At 37.6% G+C, this 27,224-nt stretch overlaps 1 protein-coding gene across 1 annotated transcript; it reads left to right on the top strand.

Annotated features, from left to right (window-relative positions):
* The first annotated feature begins 1,565 nt into the window (after positions 1–1,565).
* Positions 1,566–24,114, top strand: LOC115691916 (uncharacterized). The gene is made up of 10 exons (XM_056303446.1): positions 1,566–4,781; positions 10,348–10,933; positions 11,041–11,105; positions 15,281–15,799; positions 16,833–17,351; positions 18,025–18,723; positions 18,833–19,549; positions 21,406–21,891; positions 22,890–23,739; positions 23,857–24,114. Exons 1-9 carry the CDS (start codon positions 1,923–1,925, stop codon positions 23,718–23,720), a joined length of 7,281 nt encoding a protein of 2,426 aa, XP_056159421.1. The 5' UTR covers positions 1,566–1,922; the 3' UTR covers positions 23,721–23,739; positions 23,857–24,114.
* Positions 24,115–27,224: the final 3,110 nt, after the last annotated feature.

The following is a 27,224-nucleotide window of genomic DNA, read 5'->3' as shown; positions in this document are numbered from 1 at the left end:
AGACAAGGACATAATCAACATCGGACCCAATCAATACCCGCGCATCAGCACACAATTACAGACCTCAACTTTTCATATAGCTCTCACTCTCTCTCGATATCAACAAAAGTCACAAGTATCTGCATATAGAATCGTCTCATAATATGTTTGCATTTGGAATCACACAGCTTCTTCACAATTTGCAGTTCTTGAAGATTTCTATGAATGTCCCTCGTGAACTGTAATTGTTTTTAATTAGTCAAAATATTTTCAAACTCTCATAACACATAAAAGTACTTAGGGGTAAATTTACCTTTCCCACGGAACAATTTTGATCGGCAAATTTGTCATGTGAAACTAATAAACAGATAGAATTTTAGCTAGCTTAATATACAAAGTAGATCTAAAGCCAATATTATCAATATTTACCTTTTGATACTATTTTTAAACATTGTAACTTTCTTAAGAAATTGTGCAGAATTCAAAATACAACTTATTCTTTACTATAAAAACATCATACTTAGCCTCTCTATCTTGCAATTATTGAATATAACTAATATGATAACTTCGTGTTAACATTTTCATTTTTTGAAGAAATAATACAAAATGCAAAATACAATTATTCTTTACAACAAAAAATTATGCTTACTTAACCCCAGCTGATTGGGGTGTTAGGGGACTTCTAGGTCATGAACTAGAGGTTACCCGTTCTAATACCACATACTGAGTGCGAACTGACATGGGTTAGAACCACCTACATAGGCCAGATACATAAGCTTAATCATTTAATGAGACTTGCGGGATATTTAATAGCCTTCTAGGTAGACGGGTTCTCCACACCCTATCCTAGATCACAAAAAAAAAATGCTTACTCTAGGATATCTGCTTTTTTTCCTCATAAACTAGGTGGTTATGATGCAAATGTTCTTTTGAACTTAATTACAAAGAGAACATCCTGGATGACTTTAATTATTCTTAACTTCTTTTTGTTAGAAATTACTTATAACCTTTCCAAAAAGTCATAATAAAGATATGGATTTAGGAGTAATTTAACATTATAATCTAACCATTATGGTTGGCAAAACAATTAAACAATTTCAAATTTTCCTTGTGGACTGATTTTTTTTTCCCAACTCAAAGGGATGATTTGAGGGGATTTTCTGTCAACAAATCTCTGAAAATTTGAAAGATAATACATGAAATGTCAAGACTTATTTTCAAATAATGGTCAACATTAGACGATATGAGGGTTTAAGTTAGCCCAAGTCTATTATGTCAATAAGTAGAACGTTATCAAAAATTGCTATTCAATATACAAATTAATAACATGGTCATTTGAGAGCTGTGAAGAGAATCAAACGATATTGGCATTAGAAAAAGAATATCAAACAATGTCCAATTTATGACACGAATCGAAGATTTAGCATGGTAAATAGGAAAACTCATCGGCTATTTAGTTGAATCAAAAGGCAGGGCCCCGCAAAAGAACATACGAACTCCGCAAAAGAGCACACAAGTGAGGCGTTCGTTTGTTCTTTTAAGATTAAAGAAACTCAAAGCAAAACGCAGAACAAAAAAAAGGTAAAGAAGCTTACCAAACAAAAAAGCACAAAGTTGATTCGGCGTTATATAACTCCATCCATACCCATTTCCTCTTTGTTCCTCAGCCGTTGATTATCTAACTTTTCCAGCGAAAAGTTTTTTTGTATCGACGCTACCCCTCCTTCGTCTCTTTTGCACTCACATCTCTACGCCTTCCTCGTCTCTCATTCTTGCTCCGTTTCGCTCTTCCTTCTCCTCCGCACAACCATACTTCCTCCTCCTCCTCCTCCTCCTCCTCCTCTTCTTCTTCTTCTTCAGTACTTGCTGCTCTTTTTCATCACAGTCTCCCTGTCTCTCTGTTTTCTCGCTCTTTGCTTCTCAGAAAAAAAAATCAAAGAAAAATGGCGAGCGATCAAGTCGTCTCTATTGCATGGGATGTCTTGAAGGGCGTAGTTAAACCCATCGCGCGTCAATTCGCATACGTTATGTCCTCCAAGAGATACGTCCAGGATCTTCAGAAGGAAGTCGACAAGCTAGCGTTCGAAGCTGAGAGGGTCCGCCATGCCATCGTAGAGGCCCAAAACAATCTTCGCAATGTCTATGATCGGGTCCCGAAGTGGCTGGCAAGTGCTGATAAGGCCTTGATGGAGGCGCGAGACCTGTTGGGCGATTTCGAAAAGGTGAGCAAGACTTGCTGCTACGGGACTCTTCCTGATCCCAATTGTCGCTATCAGTTCAGCAGGAAGGCCAAGCACAAGATCGAGGTCATTCAGCGACTCGCTCGAGAAGGCAGTGAATTCAAGGACATTTCCTTCAACGATCCTGCACCGGGGGTTGTCGCTGATCCGACTCCAGCCAGGGGAGAAGTGAAAGATGTCTTCCAGTCGACCACTGCAATGGCCTCCGCTTCTTCCGCCTCGACGTCTATTAAACTTAGAGAGGATGACGTCTTCGAATCCAGAGCTTCGATCACACGGAACGTCATGGACGCTCTTGCCAATAACAACACTAGCGTGGTCGGGGTTTACGGGTTGGGCGGGGTTGGCAAGTCCACCCTTTTGGTAGATGCTGAAACGAGAATAAGGGAAGAGAAGTCATTCGATCTGGTCGCTAAGGCTGACGTGTCGGAAAATCCAGACGTCAAGAGGATTCAAGGAGAGATTGCGCATGCGTTAAGCTTGGACATAAAGAACGAAGAGTGCGCCAACGTGCGAGCACAGCTTCTGCGTAAGAGGTTGGAAAATGAGGAGAGGAAGAAAAAGGTCCTCATAATACTCGACAACCTGTGGAAGGGGCTGGACTTGAAATCAGTTGGCATTCCTTGTGGACATGACAATAAAGTCAAAGGATGCAAGTTGTTGTTGACATCGAGAAATCGAGATATCTTGCGAAGGGAAATGGGTTGCGACAAGGACTACCTCCTTGGTGGGCTGCAGGAGGAAGAGGCAAAAAGGTTGTTTGGGAGGATGGTGGGAGACAAAGTTCATGATGACGAGTTCAAACCGCTGGTGGATGAAGCACTCCACAAATGTGCAGGTTTGCCTTTCCTAATTGTTGCAATGGCGAAATGTTTTAAAGACGCTGATTTATCAGAATGGAAAGATGTTTTGAAACAAATCAATATGTCTAAAAATGAAGGAATCAGTGAGGTGATAAATAACATGTTGCAATTGAGTTATGATCTATTAAAAGTCGAGGAAGCAAAGTCATTGTTACGACTGTGTGTAGTTTATGGTGTCTCTGAGCCCTCTCTTGAAAACTTGCTGAGGTATGGCCTGGGTTTGGGGTTATTTCGAGAATATAGCAGCATTGAAGAAGCTAGAGATAGGTTGAGCTCACTGATTCGTACTCTTCAAGCCTCCTCTCTTTTGTTAGACAATGGAGACGCTGCTAGTTTCAAGATACATGACTTGGTTTGTGAATTTGTTACCTTGGTTGCTTCAAAAGGTCACCATCTTCTTGTGTTGAAAGATAAAGACAAGTCAGCAACACAGTTGTCCAAGGACAAGCTCAAAAGTTGTAGGGCAATATGCTTTCCCTATGTTGACACGAAGGAGCTTCCCGAAGAATTAGATTGCCCTAAATTGGAAATCTTTTTGTTGTTCAATAACAATGATTCAATTAATGTCCCAGATTCATATTTCAACTCCATGAGAAAACTCAAGGTTTTAAATCTTACTGGGATATGTCTTACCCGTTCACCTTTACTGTTTCAGTTCTTGAAGAACTTACACACTTTGTGTCTAGACGGTTGTTTGTTAGAGGACGTAGCCATTGTTGGTGAGCTAAAAGGGCTACAAATTCTCAGCCTTGTGAATTCCAAAATTCAGCAATTGCCAAAAGAAATTGGGCAACTAGCAGAGCTGAGGTTGTTAGACTTGAACCATTGTTCACAACTTCAGAAAATTGATCCAGGTGTGTTGGGAAGCTTGATCAAATTGGAGGAGTTGTATATGGAGAATAGCTTTAGTCAATGGAATGCCGTGGAGCAAACTCCACCAACTAATGCCAGTCTTATTGAGTTGAATAACATGAAGAAACTCTACACTCTGCATGTATCAATTCCTCATCCGAGTGCCATCCCAGAGGATTTAAACGTCGAGAAATTAACCAAGTATAGAATCCAAATAGGTAATGCGCAGCGCTGGTCAAGCGATTACAGTGGATCGAGGACATTGAACCTTGTGTTGAATAGCGATATTCTTCAGAAAGGATGCATCCAAACTACTTTAGACAGAACTGACGATTTGTATCTGTACGAGTCAAACCGAAATGCACAAAGTATTTGCGAGTTATCCCCAGAATGTTTTCCAAAATTAAAGCATCTACAAGTAGAAAATAGTCCCTCTGTCAATTACATCCTTCAACAACCTTCCTTTACTGCTTTTGAGACATTGGAGTCGTTACTTCTCAAAAATCTCATTAACTTGGAGAAGATATACAATAACTGTATCTCCTCCAAGTCCTTCAATGCATTACAAGTAGTACGAGTTGATAGTTGTCACAAGATGGAAGTTCTGTTTCCTCTTTCATTACTGGGAGAACTTCCACAGCTAAAAGAGATCCGAGTTTTCTCTTGCTACTTAATGCGGGGGATTATAGAAGCTGATGATTATGGCGAAGTTGAGTTGCGTAATTTGCATGTATTGGAATTGCATGATTTGCCTGATATCAAGAACTTTTTCATCGAGATGGCTCCTAAGAGTAGTACATCACACAACCAAGTTGGCACTCAAGTTGCATTCTTCAATGGGCAACAGGTAACTTTCTATCAAAAAATATAGCAATTATTAATCTTTCATTCCTTTGCTATTTAGAAGCAACGTAGATTATTATGCTTATTCATTTTGTTTTTTTTTTTCGATTTATCTTCTTCTTATTTAGCTTATCCATTCATGCCTTCTCTGCAATTAGATAAAGCAATCTTCCGTTTCTTTTTATTGTGTGGAAATCCCGGTAATTGTATGAAATCCATGTAAATTTAGTTTGTGATAGGTTTCGAGTTTTTTTTTACTTACATGCGGCTAGTATATCTGTATTGATATGGTTTCATACAGCAAAATTGAAGGATATTTTGACATTAAAATAATTCCATTGTAAAGTAATTTCATAATCTATGAAGTGGATTCCGCTGAACTTAGTTATCTAACTTGTTATTACCTACTAAACACTGACTCTGGTAAAAACCAATATGAGGAATTAGTAAGAGGACTGGATTTTTAAATAAAAGCACCTGTGCTAATTTAATTGATGCATGTCTATTATGTATCGTTTATTTAAATAAGCACTTAGTCATTGCATAGGCTCCATAATTATAAGAGTACACAAATTTAAGCATGTTCAAGCATGCATGCATACAAAATAGTACAATACACATACATATAGTTGTATGCACTTTTGGCGTCACAAACATAAATCTGCAACTTATGTTTAATATCTCGTGGTCGTAGGCATTAGTGAGTGACGTTGAGGACAAGTTATACTCTCAACATTGCAACCTTTACACAAAACTCCTCAAGCTATCAACACTTCGTCCACTTTTCTCATTTACAAGTGCCAAACATGTGATTTTTCAAGGGTAAAATAGTAATTCTCATTGCTTTTTTTTGGTCAAATCACTTTTTTGTCCCCAATTATTCTTCTCTATCATTGCATTTCTTTTTCCTCATTTGTTTTGTAATTACTTTGGAAAATTTTAATTTATTTTAAAACGCATTCGGAGGCCAATGGATAATTTGACGAAAACAAATGCAGAAGGATTTGCAATTCTATTGTTAAAAAATCACATGTAAAGCACATGCAAATGATAAAATGCACGGAGGGTTGACATCACGAATAAATCAAACTTGAAGGAACAATATAGTTTAGGGGTAAATGTGTTTACCCTCAAAGTTCATAAGGGGTTTTGTGTAGTGTCCCAAACTTTTTTATTTTTTATTTGCAAGTAAATGAATGTTATAATGATCTACATTTGCTTCAGTGAAACATAAGAAAAAAGAAAAAATAAAAGAGTGTAACAATTAAATAGTGAAATAATGAAGAAAGAGAGAGTGGACGGGCAATGAATAACGAGGGCTTGGTGAAAGGCGAGTTTTAATATTGCCGAACGGGCAAATTGGCCAAAATTAGCATGAAAGCTCTAAGATAACTCCATGGCAAGGCCTTTAATTATAATTATCAATATAGTCAATATAAGAGATAAATATAAATATGTTTGGAAAGAAAGTGTCATAGGAATCCTAACAGTTTGGTCATGAGTCGATTGAGTCCTAGATACTTTATTTTGGTGAGTCATCAATATTTTGAAATACATGAAATCAAATTCTAATGTTAATGCTGATTACAAATTTCATCGCAAAAAAATCACGCCATTCTATTTTTCATGAAATTAAGTATGATTCTGACCAAAACAAGGGATAATGTACATAGGTTTGGTACATAATTAAGTGCAAATTTGATTATCATAATTTACTGAAAAATAACTCTCAAATTTATAGTAAGCGGTGAAAAACCATTATCGTTTTCCTAATTCATTTACATAAAATATGAGTTTAATCTTAGTAATTGATTCTCATAATCAACTTTATCGCTCATTTCTAAGGACTTCATGCGCTTTATTCCTTTATTATGGTCAAAATCATGCTTTTAATTTGGTGAATGATTAAAACGAAACGATTTTCAAGCGAATGCTTGGAGTCCATAGTTTAATCTCAACCCACAATTTTGAAGCATCATGCCAAAATACAATTGAGACTCGCGCGATTAATAATGCAATCAAGAGATAGTAGACCATAACATTCATAATATGAATGATTACTGATTCTGTATAATAAACCTTTATAACCTAGAAATCTAACTTTGAGAACCGTCGTAGGCACTTTGATAATTTAGATAATCACAACAATTAATGGCATTTATTTGAAATTGAGGGAGATTAGTTAAAATAGATTAAACTACTAAACTAGTTGGTGTAAAGGTGTTAAGTTTAACTAGCCATGGTGATAATATTAGGAGATCCTTTTGGTTTAGTCTTTACAACAAGTGTCCGAAGATGACATATAATGCAAGTGCGAAATGAGAGGAGCAACTAATTATTTGTTTTATCCATGAAATAATGTTACATGCCGTTGTAGACAAAATTTATGGTCTCGTCTGTACTTTTACGGGACAGTTCCCGAATCCAACGTCAAACATTGGATTTAAAGCAAAGAATTCCACCATTTAAAATGGTTATTAACAGTAATTTACTAACATAGAGATAAGTTAGTAAACTAAGGTTATTTTTGTTTTGCGGAAATCATTTTTTGAAAAAAAAATCTCTTCATTTTTTGGCGTTTAGATCTCTTAGGAAATAACTCAACAGAAAATCTATGCTTAATTTAGGATAATGATTTCCGCTTTAAATATTGGAAATCATTTTCCAAACTATAATTAGATATTGAAGCTTGGAGTAGAAACTCTACATTTTGGCACAGGAATCCCAATTCTCGTTCTTGAGCCCTTGGCAATGGATTCGAGTCTAGAGGTCGAGCCGGGTCCACCGAGGTCCATTGAGGGTAAGCCCTGGTCCTAAGAGGCTAGGCTTGAAACCCTAGTGCCTTGACTCGGGTCCATAGAGGTTGGGCTTGAGACATCAGCACCCTGGCTCGAGTCCATGGAGGCCGGGCCTAAGACTCCAATACTTCTGTTAGGCTCCCTAATGTCCGAGCTTGTTCGAGACATTGGTGCTCGTGTATGGATCCTTAGCACCCAGGATAGGGTCCATGGATGCCAGGCTTAAGTCTACAAAGGCTAGGCATGAGACTCGATGCCTATGCCTCGGATACATCGAGGTCGAGCCTAAGTCCCCAGTGCCTGGTCCTCGGTCCATGGAGGCCAGGCCTAAGTTCACATAGATCAGATCGAGACCCAAGAGCCGTGCCTAGATTCGAGTTCATTGAGGTCGAGCCTGGGATCCTAATGCCCAAGGCTAGGTACCCGGCGCTTAGGTTTCAGACCCCAGCGCCCATGCCCAAATCCCCCATGCCTGAGCTCGGGTTCATTGAGGTCAAGGCCTAGGATTCCGGTGCCCGTGCCTGGGACCAACTCCCCGGCACTCGGGATTGGGTCACTAACTCCAAGGGTTGGGTTTATCAAGGGTGGGCTAGGGATCATGGTGCCGTGCCTGGGTCCATCAAGGCCTGGCCTAGGACCTTGGGGCTGGCGCTCCACCATGGCGCCGAAAGTCGTGTCCATTGAGGCAGAGTCCCCAGCATCCGAGTCCATTGAGGCCAAGCCTAAGTCCTCAGCGTCCACGTTCGAGTCCATCAAGGTTAGGCCCAGGACCCTAGTGCCAGTGCTCAAGTTCACGATGCCTAGGCCATGGTCTATTGAGGCCGGGCCCGAGACCCCAACGATTGGACTAAGCCCGGACTGGACCTGGGTCCCCTGTACTAGGGCATGGGCACTGGGCTTGGCCTTGATGGACCTGGGCATGGGCACCGGGTTCTCAGGCCTCGGTCTTCATGAGCTTAGCACGGGCATGGGGGGTCTAGGCATGGGACACTGGGGTCTCGAGCCCGAGTGCTGGGGACTCGGATGTGAGCATCGTATGCTAGGCCTGACCTCAATAGACCAGGTCCTAGCCTATGTAGGCTCAAGCCTAGGTGCTAGGGACTAGGGCTTGGGCACTGGGGACTTGGGTATTGGCCTCGAGGTCCCGTGCCAAGTCTTGATGGACCGGGACTCAAGTGTTGAGGACCTAGGCACGAGCATTAAGGTCCCGAGCTTAAATCTTTGGCACTCGGGCATCGAGGTCGCACGCTGGGTCTTTGTGGAATGGGGCCTAGTCTCAATGGACTTGAACCCCGGTGCCAAGGATCTGCACATGGGCACTAGGTTCTTGGGCCTAGCTTTTGTGGACTCGAGGATCAGTGCCTATAATCGTGCTCGAGATCTAGGTGGCCATGCCTAAGTCCCCAACGCTTAGGTCGGGGTCAATCGAGGCCAGACTCAGGACCCCGATGCTCGCACCCGATTCTCTAGCTGGGTAAATCATTAATATAAGGAAAATATTTTCTAATTCATTTCCTGGTGTTAGCCAAATACTGGAAAATATTATTATTTTTTTGAAAATGACCTTCTAGAAAATATTTTAAAAAAAGTCACATTTTTCATGAAATAAACAGAGCTAAGGATAAACAACTGTCCAACTAAGAAAGTGCATGCTATTTTGTACAGCAAAAATTGCTGCGAATAGAGCCTTTGACTAAACAAGGTTGCCCTTTTATAATAGTGCGATTATCATCATTGAAGTTGATGGTGGTGCCCAAGGCTCCTGTAATATGTTAGTTTTCCAAAGCTTCGCCTGTGGCTGCTACCCCATCAACAGTGTGGTGTCGACGAAGGCCGGCGGGGTCGCCGGCGCCTCAGCGAGGGCGGCGGCCAGCTCTCCTGCTTGTATTTTTTTGTTTTAAAAAACTTTTGGCTTTCTTATTTTTTAATCTAATTTAACTAAAATTTAGGTTAGAAATTGAGATTTTGATCAAAACGAAGTTGTGTTAGTTCTCTAGTTGACCTTAACACCACATAGGACACCACGTAGGAGAGAGAAAATATTTGAAAAGTCACGCCAGCATTTTCCATCTGTCAAGCTGAACAAAGTTAACAGAAGGACTTGATTGTACCCATTTCATAAGTTTTAGAACTTAATTGCACTCTTTGTAAATTTTAGGACTCTATTACACTTTTGTGATAAATTTTAGGATTTTTGATACACTGATTCCTACAAAAGAAAAAACAAATAGAAACAATGTGCCACTTATGTGATTATACGTACGAGCCGTAGGCCCAGGGAAGTGGATATTAATGATAAGAAGTGTGTAATCATAATGAACTACCAATTACTATCACATGTGAGAAAATACAACATTATTGGATAATTATCAATGACAACATTCTCATGTCGTTGGATGAAAATGAAATATCTTATTGGACATTTTTGGATAAAGATATGATATTTCATGCATAAATTGCTAGTCATTAGCAAACTGAATGAGTGCTGATTCTTGATGATTGTAATTTCCTTTATTGTTAGTAAATTGCAAACAAATATTAATCTCAATAACATCCCTTGTTATGTTGTAAATAAAAAGTAGAGCTCATTAGTTGTATTTTGAGGTCGTAAAGTACCTTTTTGAATTGTAAATTAGCTTTTGTTTATCAACAATTTTGAAGGTTGTAAATCATCTTGCTCGTAAATTTCCGTTAGTAGCCATCCATAGCATGTAAATTTCCTGCCTGTCCTTTGTAATTATAAATGGTATTATTGATGGGTCTATTCATCAGGTTTTAATCCCATCTTTGGAGTCCTTGACAATGGATGGACTTCCTAATCTGAAAAATATATGGAGCGATAAATCTCGATTGAGGTTGAGCAATCTCCGATCTCTCCGAGTGGCGCGGTGCAAATCTCTCTCGAAGGTTATCAACTCTATGTCGTTGATAAAACTACACAAGTTACACACTTTAAATGTAGCACAGTGCGATTTGGTGCAAGAAATCTTTGATGTTGTCGAACCGAGCGCTAGTGGAAATATTGAGACTCTTGAGCTAACCAACTTCTATTTACATCGATTACCGAGCTTGAGGCACATATGGAGCAAGAACCTCTGTGGAATAGTGGGATTCCATAAATTAAAGAAGTTGGAGGTGTCTGGTTGTGACAACCTTGGGTTCCTGTTGTTCCCATCAATGGTTCAATCAATCGCACAATTGAGAGAACTAAGGGTATGGAATTGCAAGAAGATGGAGGCGATCATTATGGAGGAAGAACAGTTGGGAATGGAAACATCAGAAACTCTAGCATTTCCAATGCTGACATGTTTAAGCTTTAGTCGTTTGGAAAATTTGACGTGCTTCTCTCGCAAAAAGTGTAAGATTGGTTTTTTGTTTTTATCATTGATGACTTTCTTGTAGATAGATTGATCCCTACAAAACAAATGGTGATATTTTTTTCATCAAATGAAAAATCGATGGCAGGTTCACAAGCTGCTCAGAGTCAGGAGCATGTCAAATCATACTCTACTGCCCTCTTCAATCGAGAGGTACATGTTTAATTTTAAGTCATGATATTAAATATAACAGACAATTAGGAAGTTTCAATTCACACCAATCCCAAGAAAGAAAGAGTTGGATCAGTCACATAAAATATTAAAAAATTATGAAAAAAGATATAGGCGTATAAATAATTATTATGCCCATCCAACCGAATAACTAAAATTAACAAATAGATAGTTTACTGGAGACAAAGCATAGCCAAAATAAAAAACTTACTTACAAAGCCTACCACGGTTAAAATTGATTAAGTTTCACATAATCACTACATCCTAAGATCTGAATAAGTCAAAGTAAAGTTACAATTCAAATTGTACTTTTACATTCTAATTCATGTAAAGTCGAGTCACTACAGATAAAGAAGTTTGGATACTTAATCTTCAATAAGCTTACTAGTTAACTCTCAAATTATGGGGTTAATTTCACTCTTGGTGACTGAATAGTAATGGATTTTGTAATCTGGCCATTGAACTTTAATTTTAATCACCTAATGTAATAAAAATTTCATTTCTTCATAATTTGGGCACTTGGACCAAAAATCCGAAATTTCCCGGTGAACAATAGACGTGGCAGACACGTTGCCGATTTTTTGAACATGCCATTGTTGCCACGTCCTCATTAAATCAACATTTCACTGGAAAATCTATGTAAGTATATTATCATTGGGTATTCCTTAGTAATGCCCAAAATGAGAATCACTAAGACTTCTAAATTGCGAGATCATTTTCCTATGTCATATAATAACGAATAGTTAGCAATCCTCAGCTACATTTTGATTGTGGCTCAATGTCTTTAGCACTTTTCTTTTATTGCATCAATTCAATGACTTCGAACTATATAAGTATATTCTTTAGATAAATTAGTCCTCATTCTTAGTCAATTTATTAAATTGTGCCCAGAAAACGTATGGTGTTCCTTGAAGAATTCATCCATATTGTGACTTAATAACCGTCTCTTAGTTATTTAACAATTGCTACAAATGTAAGCTGTATCATTATTCGGACTGGTAAAAAAGGCACACGTATATGTAGGTGCAAAAGAGAAAGAAAATGAATACAGTGATATAAAGTCTGGTTTGATTAGTTTACGAAATAAACTACATTGAAGAGAGAGAAAGATTTGGTTTAAATTTAGAATCTATGAATGATGTATGAGCATATCCAAATGACCATTTTGCCCATTGTTAAAGATATATGATTAGTTTTCATTAGACACTGGCCATGCATATTATTTGAACTTTTTGGGCCAAAATTTGAGGTTGAAAGTATTGTTGGGTTTGCTTTGTTTGCTTTGTTATATAGAGAGATAAACGACGCTCCACTTGCTAACCCATTTTTGACCTCAAGATTTGTACTAACCAGATAAAATTGGCTCGCTAGCTAGGAATGATTGGCTCCAACGTGGTTCGTTTCCCGATTTGGAATTGGGAATCAACCCGGCTACGAACCGTTCAAAATAATTAGTAATTGACCGTCTACTTTCTTACGTCTCCTTGGGACCCAAAGATACATTTCCATAGGCAAGTGTACAGAGAGAGAATTGACACGCACTACTAGGTCTTGATGCTCCATTTTCCTTCTATTATTAACATTATATAACTATTTGGGCTGCACTATTTTCATCCCTTATTTGATTAAATTCACCCAATTTTTACAAATTTTTTTTTTCTCTCAATCATTCAATTGCAATTTAAAGTGATGGGCCCAAATTTGCTTACTTTCCTTTTTTTAGGTTTTCTGTTTCTATGTAAGATTTAGTTACCAAAAAGACAAAATTCCCATGCATATTAAAAGGCACAATATTTTTTTGATTGTTAGATTTTACTTCTATAAAAATTAGTTTTGTTGGAAAGAGAAATTTCCAAGAAAGCTGGTTCCGTTCTACGTTGTTGATCAAATTTATGAATAAATTGTCAAGTAGAATGTAGAAGTAAATTAACATATAATTTTTTAGCACAATCATTTGTTTATAAATTTTCACTTTTGTTGTGCACGTCATCATCACATTGCATCTTATCGGTCTTCTATGGGATGATCGATGAAGCAAAAAAATTTCTTTGAAGATTTTCCAAAATAAATCACAATTAAATTCTCAAATGGGAAACTTTAAAGTTGAAATTTAATTAAATCAAAACATTGCATAATATAAGAATTTTTTTAAAATGCCAATGAAATCTCATTATTTTTATTAACAAAAATTAATATCATCTATAAAGTGTTTTTGAAAAGATATCAAGATGTCTTATCATGCATAATATTTTTAGTTTATTCCTAGATATTTCTATAACATCTTGCATGCTTTGTGTAAAAATATCTCGTCAACAGTAAGAGAAAAAGATAAATTCTTTAATATAGTTAGTAAAGAGACTCGATATATATTTTAGACTAATGAATTTAAAAATTAAAAATTCACCAAGAAAGTGAGCTTTTTGAGATAAGAGAAACAAAGAATAGATAAATTATTATAAGAGCAATGATGAAAAAGATACCTTTGAGTTTTTTACTATATCAAAGGATTTGCCTTTTTTCCTTACTATTGGCGAGATGCTTTTACACGGAGTATGTAAAATGTTATAGGAATATCTAGGAAGACACTTAATAAAATTATTTAATACCTTAAAATAAAACATGTGAAATGCTTAATTATGGTAACTTAGAAATAGAAAAAAAGAAGGAATGGGATCATCACTTTGCAATTGAATGATTGAGCCTTATTTTATCTTTTTAGTGTAAATGGGGAGATTTTTCATACAAGAGGTGGAAATAGCGCCGCCTTAACTATTTTTTTTTTTTTTAAATGAATGGGTTTTAACTTCTATTCTTTGCTGTAAGTCACTTTTGTTTGCAATAAAGGTTATAATGTCCAACCCCTAATCACGGTCGTCTTTGTGGAATCAAAAGACGTCAAGTCTCTCGGTTGGAACTTAACACTACAGATCTGGAGGACGTAGAAAAGCGATGCCGACGTCGACCAGATTGTTTTGGAGGAGGTTGACCTCCAGATCTGTCTACTCTTTGATCGCCTTCAGCTACTCCACGCTCATCTTCTCCATCTCCATAGCCACAACTCACTTTGTGGCTGTCGTTTCTCTCCCTCTCTCCTATCTGTTCCTTCTTCTCTCTCTCTAAGTCCCAAAATGAGCATTAGATTTATAGCCGTTTCCATCAATTTGGTTTTGTCCGGTTCTATACAAAGAACCAAAAACCGGACTGGTTATTGCTAGTTCCAAATTTTTTGGAACCGGGACCGGTGTTCACCCCTATCAAATTTGGAACCGAGATTGGTGCTCATCCCTATGACTAATCAAATTAAGCTCTTCAATGCAAGCCCAAGAATCGATGCTCACCCCAATCACTAATCAAATTAAGCTCTTCAATGCAAGTTATTGTTTGAAGGAAAGACTGGAGAAAGATTTCTTATCTTTTTTTTTTTTTTTTGGTAAGGTCAGATTCCTTATCTTTCTTTATAAGTAAGAGTTTTAGAAAATTAGAAGCAACATTAGTATGGAGATTTTTTACTCCTTTTGATTTTATTCTTTTTTTTTCCTTTTGTGCAACTTAATAATTTATTCTATAGCACCTTACCAAAAAAATAATTTATTCTATAGCAAAGGATTGCACGACTCTCTTCTGTCGTTGTGCAGGGCCGCACTTGCGCCACGGTTTACTTACCACTGATAAAAATTAGCGTGCTTTATGATTTTACAACTTATTTATCTTGAGCGACTATATGCAAGAATGAATGGTCTCATGCTACAATTAGTATCATCATCCTTAGTGATTTTTTAGAGCATAAAATGGACTTTCTATTTAACCTTTGAAGTGTGATTTTATCTGATGGGGAATGCCTCAAATCTTCGATAATCCAGACAAGTGAACTGAAAGGTCATTTGACTCATTTGAAATGTTTACATGATTCTTTTACTATAAAATAATTTAGTAAGTTTGCGAGCATCAGCCAAACCAACACGCCCTTTTTACTTGCTTGAAGACGCTGAGGTTATTATGGTGCCATCTTCTTTCTTTTTTTATTATTACCTTCCACGCTTAACGGAAACAAACAGTCACAACTAGAGTGAGTGACAGGCACTTTTCTATAATTTACATCTTGGAAGTTCATGAATCATAATTTAACAGATCACCAATTCCGTGAGCAAATACTGCAGGTTGCGTTTCCTAGCATGGAGACATTAGACATCACTGGCATGGATAATATCGAGATGATATGGGACAATCAAGATGCCGCAGATTCTTTCCACAAACTAAAATCGCTATGGGTGTACGAATGCAATAAGCTAAAGTGTGTATGGGATAAGGAACTCTACCGTCGTGTTAAATTCAAGTGTCTACGTTCTGTTAACATTTCCAAATGCAAGAGCCTCGCCTCTCTTTGTCCAGCCTCAGTAGCCAGAGATCTAATACAACTTGAGGAGTTGGAGATCAGTGAATGTGGCATTGTGGAGCTCATCGAGAACGAAGGACTAGTTCCTAGGTTTGAGTTCCCAAAGTTAACATCCCTCGAGCTTAAGCATCTACCAGAGTTGAAGTGCATCTACACCGGAACACATCCTCCACATTGGCCGGCATTGAAGACTTTGGAAGTGCATGGCTGTAACAAAGTTGAGATACTTGCTTCGCAACCTAAGAATGAGATGACGCTCCAGCCTCTCTTCTTGATAGAAAAGGTATGACCCATGATTATTTTTTTTTGCTTCGATGGTGAATATTTGAAGTAATGATTAAGCTCACAACCAAGCATCTCACACAAGTATCTCTGCATACAAAGATGTAAACTGTACGACTGTCCTTGAATCTATAGGAATATTACAACATTGAAACCTCATATGTTCTTCAAGTATTGATTAAACATTTTTGTCAATGTCTGATGTATCAAATGCATACCTTTTGATCCCCCCTTAAAAAAAGTTTTAGGCTAATTCCGATGGTTTAGCTCTGTCATAAGTACCACACAGATTGAAAACACGTGGCATGTGGGTTGATCTTACTATGTCACAAGTGTGTTATCTAATTTGAACCCTATAAAGATGACTGATGTTATGCTCGAATCGGAAAGATGGGATGTCTTCGTGGACATTTATCTCTGCAATTTGCGCACTTGTGATTACAATTGATGGAGAAGTTACCACCGATGAAAATTAATCTTACCATGGCACCAGTGTGTTTTCTTCGTCATTGTGGAGGGCTCCGCTCGCACAATGGTTTAGTTACCACCGATGACAATTAGCATGCACCACGATTGTACAACTTATTTAACTTGAGCAACCATATGAAAAAATGAACGGAATCATGCTATAATTAATACCATCATATCTAGTTCTTTGTTTATTATTTAGGGTATAAAATGGACTTTTTTTAACCTTTGAGGTGTGATTATATCTAATAGTGAATGGCTCAAATCTTCGATAATCTAGACAAGTGAACTGAAAGGTCAATTGATTCATAAAATGTTCACATAATTCTTTTAATGTGAAATGGTTTTTTTTAAGCTTTTGAACATCAGAACCAACACGCCCTTTTGACTTGCTTGAAGACGCAGAACTTATTATGGTGCCATCTTCTTTCTATATTTATTACCTTCCTCATCTAATGGAACCAAACAGTCACAACTAGAGTAAGCGGCACTTCTACATTTACATCTGGGAAGTTCACGATTTTGTAATTTAGCTAAATCACCAATTCCGTGGGCAAAAATTGCAGGTTGTGTTTCCTAACTTGGAGACATTGCATATCACTAGCATGGATAACATGGAGATGATATGGGGCAGTCAAGTTGCTGCGGATTCTTTCCACAATTTAAAATCGCTTTGTGTGCATAAATGCAATAAGCTAAAGTTTGTATTGGATAAGGAACTCCACCGTCAAGTTAAATTCCAGCGTCTAGGTTCTGTTAGCGTTTCCAGATGCAAGAACCTCACCTCTCTGTTTCCAGCCTCAGTAGCCAAAGATCTAATGCAACTTGAGGAGTTGGAGATCAATGAATGTGGCATTGTGGAGCTCATCAAGAACGAAGGACTAGTTCCCAGGTTTGTGTTCCCAAAGTTAACCTCCCTCAAGCTTAAGCATCTACCAGAGTTGAAGTGCATCTACACCGGAACACATCCTCTACATTGGCCGGCATTGAAGACCTTGGAGGTGGATGGATGTAACAAAGTTGAGATATTTGCTTCACAACCTGAGAATGGGATGCCACTTCAGCCTCTCTTCTTAATAGAAAAGGTACGACCTATGATTACTTGTTTTGCTTTGATGGTGAATATTTGAACTGATGATTAAGTTCACAGCCTAGCATCTCACACAAGTAGCTCTGCATACAAAGATGTAAACTGTACGATTCTCCTTGAATCAATAGGAATATTACAACATTGAAACATCAATGTCTTGATGGATGAAATGTATACCCGTTGATCCCCCTTAGAAAAGGTTTTAGGCTAATTCTGATGGTGTAGCTCTCTCTTAAGTACAACAAAGATTGAAAACACGTGGCATGTGTGTGATCTTACCACGGCGCCAGTATGTTATTTAATTTGAACCCTCTAAAGATTACTGATATTATGCTAAACATAGAAAGATGAGACATTTTGATTGATATTAATCTCTGAACTTTGTGCAATTTGTGATTATAATTGATGGAGAAGTTATTTTCATCAGGGATATATCTATCGAAACGTGAATGTAAGGAGTTGCTTAAGTTCAAATATGGATACAAGTCAAATATAAAAGATCAGTAATAATGTTTATTTGTTGAGGGCACGTTTCCTTCTGTTGAATCCCATGAGATGCAAAATCATAAAATGCAGTTATTGTGTGTGATATGCAGCTATTGTACCACAATACAAAAGTAGTCTTCTAACTAACCCGACTTTAAATTCTGATTTGACTACTTTCTCAGGGCGCATTCTCAAAATTACAAGAGTTAAAATTGGATTTATCCGGACAGATAGAGATATATCACGGGCATTTTCATGATGAAGAATTCTTCTGCATGCTTAGAGTTCTTGAGCTTCGTCATATGTCGAAGAAATCAGCAATATCCACATGCCGTTTTGTTCAGAGTTTAACCAACTTGGAAAAGCTAGTTGTACGTGAATCTTATCTGGAAGAGCTGAGCACCAATCTGGAAGCCATAGAAGACCCAAGTCATGAGCTAAAAGTAATATTACCCTGTTCAAGATATATTCAACATCTAAATACTCTAGATGTGTCACATTGTGATGTGTTGTCAAATATGTTCACACCGATAGTAGCCAGAAATTTGGTGGAACTCACAAAATTGAGGATAAGTAATTGTAAAATGTTGAGAGAGGTCATTAATGACGAGGGTGATAAGGAGGGACATGTAGTGGCTTTCAATCAATTGAAGTATGTGGAGCTTGATGGGTTGACAGGGTTGAGATGTTTCAGCTCGGGTGGATACACTTTGATGTTCCCTCTCTTGGAAGATGTTATTGTGACTCGATGTCTCAACATGAAGTTCTTCTCCGAGGGACGAATAGAGGCGCCAAAGTTGGAAAGAGTACATGTATCAAAAGGAGAGTACTTTTGGAAGGGAAACCTCAACATCACCATCCAAAATATATTTGAAGAAATGGTATGCATCAGTCACCAAATTCTGTGCAATTGGATGGTTTTGATCACCAACAAAGTAATTGTTTTTTGCTAATTAGAATTTTTATGTTTAATGACACATTTTTTTACAGGCTACGGTTTCCGAAGTAGAGTTTATACGGCTTTCTGAGTTCCCGGAGCCAATTGAAAAATGGCACAGCAAACTTATTCCCATCAAGTCAACTTGGGAATTAGACACACTGATGGTGGATAAATGTCCATCATTTATAAATGCTATTCCGTCTAGATTGATGCTTGTTTTAGATAATATGGAAGCACTGCAAGTGTGTGATTGCGAGTCGCTAAAAGAAATATTCGATCTTGAATGCCTGGAGTCTGTGGAAATCACTCGGGTGCTGCCTAGGTTAATTCTTTTGAACTTGGTCAATCTACCAAAGTTGAGGCGACTATGGAACAAAGATCTTCAAGTAACTCTGCGCTTCAATTCTTTAGTTGCTCTGACTTTTTATAATTGCAGCAACTTAAGACATGCTTTCGCTCCAATGATGGCTCGGTGTCTTGCCAATCTTAGACGAATGGAAATAAAAGAGTGTGGTCAGATGGAAGGAGTGATCGCAGAGGAAGAGGGGCAGGGAAGCTCAATGGAGAATATTATATTCCCGGATCTGGAATACTTGGAGTTGGAATGCTTGCCCAATTTGATATGTTTCCTGTCGGGGAATAATCATACGCTTGAATGTCCCGAATTAGTAGGGCTGACCATTGCCCATTGCCCCAAGATGAGAAGTTTGACTTGGCAATCTGTAATGGAGATTGACCATGGCAGCCCTTCACTTTTCACTCCCCAGGTCAGTCTTTTATTTTTATTTTTTTAAGATTAATCATCTTGTACATCTCCATATCATTTTAGAAGTGTTATTTTTGTGTCAGCTCATAAAATCATCTCATGCGCGTTACTTAATAACCACATCAAAATATTTACTCTTTAAAATTTGAACCGTAAAGTAGTGAACATAGAATAGCGTCTAAAAATGGCAAAACGATTTCCGTACAGCCACTTCATATTTTCTTGCTTAGAAGGAAACTTACCTCATTCTATTGAACATGGACGATCTTCCTAGTAAATCAAAAGCAACACCTCCAAAGACTGCAAAGGAGGGGAAAAGAAAAGAAAATAATCAGAATGAAGTACCTCCAGTTCCAAAGACTTCAAAATTGGTGCGGATGCATAAACATGAGAAAGTTTTCAAAGTCTTCAAGAAATTGTTTTCTCGAAGAAGGTAAACTGACAACAACTTCCATGTTCAAACAACTGCAATTTCAAAATTCACCAATTTTTTTTTTTTAATTCATTCGACTTTATTTTGGAGAGGTTGCCGTCAAAGTAGAATTATAAGGAAAATATAGGTACATATCATCGTCTAATTTTCTGAAAAACAAAAATCATATTTCAAATTTATTTTGATTGAATTCAGTGAACACATACGAACGGATCAGGTTAGTCTTTTTTCTTTCCTTTTCTTTTGGCTTTTTTTTTGTTACAAATTTTATACAGGTTTTTATTATTGCTTTCTTTTCTAATGAAGGAATTGCTTGTGCCATTTCTTATTCTAAAGCTTTTCCCCAATTCTTTTTTTATTTTTTTGGTTATTTGTGAATAGAACATTTCATCATAACGAGTATCCACACATTTAATCACTTTTTAATCATAAAAGTTATCACTAGTTATGCATTTATTTGTCATATATGATTTGCCATGTAACAATAGGTATCCATACATTAACAGAATAATCAAAAGCTCATCATAACCCTCAATTTAGAACATTAATAAATTTAGGGAAGTGCGGAAATAGTCATTCTATTTTTTGGTTGTGACGAGTCGAAATTATGTTAATTTGATTGTAATCGAATAAAAAATATCAATACTCAGCTTCTTAATGGACAAGTCGTAAGAGGTCATAACATGGTTGATTTTCTCCGAACAAACATCATGTGGTCATAGGGATCATTTGATTGAGGCGGATACCTTGGTAGCCCATTCGACACTTGCATGACAAACTTGTCTTTTTCCATGGTCTGTGGACTTAGAGAATTGTGGGATAATGCATTTGGTAATTGAGGTGGAAACATGTCCTAATTTCAGTAATTTCATCATAAACGAAAGGAGAATTCCGTATAAAATCTTTAATGAACAATTCATAACAACTCATGCCATGGTTTCATTTTTTTCTAGTTCCACAGTCTATATTGTCATAACATATTTCATTTGTACCTGAGGACCAATCCCGTTTGTCTAGGGATCCTTGCTTGCGGGAGAAATTTGCCTTAAAATTTAATGTCGCGAAATTTAAGAAATTACAAAAGTATTCATTTGGTATTTGAGGTCGTAATTGCGTTCTTTGTGTTATAACTCAAAGAGAAATGTTCTACTATCTTTTCTGTGCACGAGTATTGACAAGAACACAAAACCATAAGCTAATTCATTTTGTCGCACCGTATTTCATGCTTGTTGCAATGCAAAACACTTGGCCTTAGCTATCGGTCAACTGAAATAAAAGTATCAATCAAGTCTCCCCTGTTTGTGTTACTAACAAGCTCTCGAATCGTCATGTTTTGTGAGAGCTAGGGAAGTTTGCAAATTCCATTTTTGTGGTCATAATTCAATGTAATCACATTCATTGTATTGTATTAATCAATATGGCAGGTACAATTTTCTCGGCTTGAGTCGATGGTTCTTTCCCACATGGACAATTTAAGCAAAATATGGACCGATGGTCCTCAAGAAACTCTCACTTTTGACCATTTACGGGAAGTGGAGGCTCTAAATTGTAAGAGCCTTGGAAATCTGTTTTCCAATTGGGTGGTTAAAAGTCTAAGCCAACTCAAGAAACTTCGAGTAGAATCTTGTGGGCTTGAGGAAATAATCACAAGTGGATATGACACTCCACACTCTACTATTGCTCAATTCCTTTTCCCGAATCTAACATCTCTGGTGTTACATGATATGCCGCAACTCAAGAGCTTTTGCCCTAACTTGCCCACTTTGAACTGGCCATCCTTGAAGGAATTGCGAGTGACTCACTGTGACAAACTGAACATGTTGTCCTTTGAGACATCCATGAACAAGTGGACTCAAAGAGACGATCAATGGGACCTTTTAGACCAAGATGCACATTCTTCATTTGAGAGGGTATGATTACAATTGCTCTTCGTTAGTTTCTATGTTTTTCTTTAATGCACTCACTAATCTCATGTCCACAGCATAGTCATGTCCTATCATCATACTATACAAAATATGATATCCCTTGACCATCAGTTTGTCGACAACATAAGATATTTCTAATATCTAAAGTATACTTTTCGTTTGGGGACACATATTGCATTACCTAGAATCACAGATACAATTACAAATTGTTGTTGACAATATAAGATATTCCTAATATAATTTGATTAAATATAATGTATGGCAGTGCTCCTTGGCAAAGTTAATGATGACTTGACATGTGGTCCTCTCCATTATTGACTCATCTCACTATTGAACTTTTCTTCTCTTTTTCATTTCTACAAACTCTAAAAGAATAAATTCAAACAATTCTATTTTTTTTTTTCGAAAAAAATAACATAAGAACCTTATTTCACTATATTCTACTTTGTTCTTAATTTGCCCACAATATTTCATGTCCACTGCATAGTCATGACACATTATGATACTATAGAAAGCTTGAAATCCCTTACCTATTGATTTGTAGACAACATAAGATATTTTCTAATATCTAAGCACATTTTTTAGTTTGTGGACACCCTGTATGTTTTAGTAACACTATGAATGCATCCCATTGCATAAAATTACAAAGAACAGCAAATTAATGTCGACAACATAGATATTTCTAATAAAAGATGAATTTGGTGAGCTGGGTGGTTCTTGAATTTAGATTCACTCCACCAACTTAACCGTATCAAGTTGTACTTAAAAAAAAATTATTCAAGTTTTCGATATGGATGGCTATAGTGGAGCATTCTGTTACAGTTGTATTTTATAGGATGACTTCAAAAGCTTGACACGTGTATGTAGGGCTCTTGAAATTTAATGAACTATAAGAAGATGGTCACCTTCCTTGCGGTATGTTTACCTTTTACAGCACATGATTTATTACCGAACCTCTAAAAAAATTATTTCTCTCGTGACAGGACTTTCCCAACTTAGAGAGACTTTTATTAGTCGATAAAGATATTCGGATGATACAGGATGAAGAAATTCCTAATGACACCTTTGGCAAGCCAAAAGCACTAACATTAGCATGTTTTCATGATGAAAGGGCCATCTTTCCTCTCAGATTCCTCCTAGAGAGATTTCAAAATCTACAAAGCCTTGAAGTCTTCTGTAGTTCCTTTGAAGATATATTCCCCGATGAAGGGCTTGTTGACAAGGGAAACCATCTGGTGCTCGGAAATTTAAGAGAACTTAAGTTGAGCAAGCTATGCAACCTAAAGCGTGTGTGGCGAAAAGACTATTTAGCGGAGAAAATTCTTCAAAGTATTGAAATTTTTGAGGTTTGGGGTTGTCCCGGTTTGACAGAAATATTTCCATTCGGGACATCCTTCCAAAATTTGACGGAATTAGTGGTGAAGAATTCCTCAGGATTGGTACATCTAGTAACAGTTTCAGCGATTACAAATTTGGTGCATCTCACTAACATGACTGTAATAGGATGTGAAAGAATGAAAGAAGTAGTGACAAATGATGGAAAGGGAGAAGGAAAAGTGATTTCTTTTGGGAAGTTAGAAAGATTGAGACTCCAAAATCTGTCAAGTCTCGTATGCTTCTCCTCCACCACAAGTTGCGGCTTCAGGTTTCCATCCTTGTTTGATATTGTAGTGGAAGAGTGCCCGAAAATGAGGATCTTTTCTAAGGGTGAGCTATACACACCAAGCCTAGAGTACGTGACACTGTTCAGATATATCTTGGACAATGACTGGGAGGGTGATCTCAATATAGCCATACAAAAGTTGACAGCATAAACAAATGCACATAAAATTAGTAAGATCCAATTATTATCATTCTCATCATTTTTATTTTCGTTTGCCTCTGCTTCTCCAATTATCCGACACCTTAAGCACCCTAAGTTCTAAATTTCTCATCTTGTTACTTGTCTAGCCACTGAGAAAGGGAATGGCAGCTGCTGCAAGTGGTACAGAGATTTGGAAGTGACGGAGGCACAGTTAAAGGTTGAGATCAATAAAATTTCTATTGACGTAGTGATTCTATTTCCAATTTCCCTGTTTCTCACTCATTTTGCTGGTAAGCATGTTCTTTTTTCGGGGATCATAAAATATAGTATTTGAAACAGAGGAGTGTGTTTGGGCCTGTGTATTAAATCTCAGCACAAATTATTCCATAGTCCCATTGGTGGACCGGTCCTTTTTTAAGCAGTAACTTTTCTAAATTCTTTCTTAATTTACCTAAAATTATTGTAAGGTCGGTCGCACCTGTAATTAGTGATTTAACTTTATAAGTAGTGATTTACTTGTAGTTGTCCTAACTCGTTTGCACTTATGATTTGTAATTTACCTTTATGGAGGGTAATTTAACTAGAATTCATAACATGACAATGCTAATACTTAATAATTAACAAATAGTGTAGAACTATACTTAAAAATCTTCGTAAGCGATGGCACAAATGCTTATTGAGTGTCCCAAATGACCATTCTTCCCTGTAAATGGGGAAAAGAAAAGCAAATGCCAGCCACGTATGAGCAGATCCCTACACTCTGGCCTTTTCGAGAAATTTCAGTACTCCTTCGTTTCTTCTTCAGTCATGCTGTTACATCTGATCAGCATCGTCAACCCCATCGATCTGGCCTCCATAAACGAAAGTTTATCCAAAAGGAAAGGATTCCCACCGTTCCCTGAAGATCATGGCTTCCAGTCGTCGTCGTGGGTGGAGAGGAGACGAAAGTGTGATGCCGGAGATTGCACCGCCAAGCCTGGACAGTCCTCACTTCTTCAATATCATACTCTGTCCCAGACTTGAATCCGGCAAACTCGTAGGTTCACGCTTCTTCACACATCAGTTCTCTGGTCTGCCAGATTTTCTTCCCATTTTCGTGTCTTATTGCCTGGAAATTAGTAGAAGTCGGAAGCTGGTTTCGTAAACCTTCCTCAATCGCCGTCTTCTTCAGCTGCTCTCTCTCTCTCGCCAGATATCCCCCCTGTTTCTTTGTTTTTTACTTTGCTGACGCGATGCTTCATAGGCCGCCACATCACCCTTTATCATATTATCCAGGCCACATCAGCAATTTAACATCGTTGTGTGCGAGAAATTTTTTTTTTACACCCAGAGCTGGTCACTTCACTGAATTTCAGTCTTCCTGCCCCCAAAAGATTACAAGGCCTCAAACGACAAAGATGGAGTGAAATCGCATACCCTAAATGAATGCAGCACTTAGTTGTTGTGCACGGCACGCTCTACAAAAGAAAGTTCGGGAAAATTCTTGCGAAGTTTGAGGCACTTTTACAATCCGTGAGATCACAAGTTATTTGCAACGAGCCCTCAGTAGCATACATTGATCCGAAGGTGTCTAGTTGCTCTGATTCGACGGGGGTTGATAACCAATCTCTTTATTCGATTGTTGTTAGCTTTACAGTTGGTTATTCATGTTCACATGTCCTAATCGTGTTTTCTAATCGTGTCGAGTCGTATCATTAAAAAGCATCATATTTTTATAATTTAGCTATAGAATAAATGCATATTTAATATGTGTCAATTCGTGTTACTTTCGGGTTTGCCATATAATCATGTATAAGCTTGTTAATTTGTTTTAGAAATTGCTGGTCCTAGTTAGCTTGCATGACAACTAGGGGTATGCAAAAGAATTGGGACTCGCCCGGATTGCCCGGGTCCGCCCGGAACCGGATCGGAACCAGTGGTTCCCAAAGGAACCGATCTGGTTCCCGGCTCCAATATTTTGGAACTGGTCGGTACTGGTCTGGTTCCCGATTCCCGATTCCCGGTGTGGAACCGCCTACCCAGACTGGAACGTTAATATAATAATAATATATATTAATTTTTAATTAAAAAATCTAACCAAAAAATAAAAAAAGAAAAAGAAAATAGAGAGTTGTTGGGGAGAAAAATAGCAGAAGTGCCAAAACTTGTGTATGTCGCTCACTTTAATGCCAAAAGTTTTTTTTGGATCACTTCAATGCCAAAATTTTTGAAAAATGCTCATTTCAGTGCCAACTCCGATCAGTTTGGCCGGAAATCCAACGTGGCCTTTTTTATTAGTTTCTTCTGCCGACGTGGCTCGCCGGAGAGTCCAGTCAGCATCGTATCCCTAAAATGATGCTGTTTAATACTCTTTCTCCCAAATAAGAACCATACATCCCCAAATTGAAAGAGAATCCCCCAATTTGCAACCCTAACCGGCCATCTTCTCTCCAATTGAAACCCTATTTTGATTCGGCCCCAAAGTTACGAGCTCAATCTTGCAAATGGAGAGTAGCAGCTTTGGCAGTGACTCAAATTCATTTCAATGAAGCGAACAAGAGGCCGAATGTTACTGTTTTTGCTGGTTACCGAGTCCAATAAGAACATCTTGGACTCGGTTGAATCCTAGAAGAAGATTTAACGGTTGCGCCAAATATAGAGAAGGCTCGAAGTGTAAATATTTCAAATGGGTTGATGTAAAATTCTCCGGTCGAGCGACAAAGGTGATCTTGGAGCTACTTAAAGGACGCCATCAACCTCCACCTACATTAATGGATGAATTGGAGGATGTGGACTCAATGCAAGCTGAAATGAAGGCTTTAGTATCTCTGGCCAATCATTTGAAGAAGGAAGTTTTAAGGATGAAAATTGAAAGGAAGTTTTATCAAGCATTGATTGTGTTGTTATTCTGTTGTGTATCCTATTTTATGGTCAAATGTAAAGCGAGTGATGAGAAGAAGTTTCTCAGTCTACCATAATTGAAGATAAGTGGAATATGTACTTGTATTGGGTAATTTGTAAGTATAGTTGTATTAGCCTATTTTGTATGGAATAAAAGTTTGCTGCAATCTATGGTGGAAATGGAAGGTTGAAATTTATTGGTTGTGAGCATTTACAAGTTCTCTTGCCTAGTTGTGTATTTTCAATTTTTATTTGCTTAGTTTTGCTTGAAATGTTTGGATTGCTGCAATGGTTTGCTGGTATTGGTGGTAATTGTTTGCTGCAGTGTTTGCTGGTAATGGGATGCTGGTTTGCTGCAATTGTTGCTGCAAATGCATGTCAAATGAAGGAGTGATACCAAGTTCAGAAGTCCTTATTTCAGTGTCATACATTGTAAATAGCGATCATTTGAGTGCCAAGTTTTTCTAAAACTTATCATTTAAGTGCCAATCGTGGTCAAAACTGATCACTTAAGTGCTAGTTATTGTTAAAAAGTGATTACTTAAGTGCTAGTTGTTGATATATTTGTTTCACTGATACTGCACCAGCAACAAGCAAATTGCTGGTGTGCTTGCTTGCACCAACTATGTGTGGG

The sequence above is a fragment of the Syzygium oleosum genome, unplaced genomic scaffold (assembly GCF_021117445.2).
Source record: "Syzygium oleosum isolate NSW1041296 unplaced genomic scaffold, Sole_v2.1 Sole_v2.27, whole genome shotgun sequence".
Classification (NCBI taxonomy): Eukaryota; Viridiplantae; Streptophyta; class Magnoliopsida; order Myrtales; family Myrtaceae; genus Syzygium; species Syzygium oleosum.
Note: the sequence above shows the minus strand (reverse complement) of the source record. Positions and strands in the feature narration are given on the sequence as shown.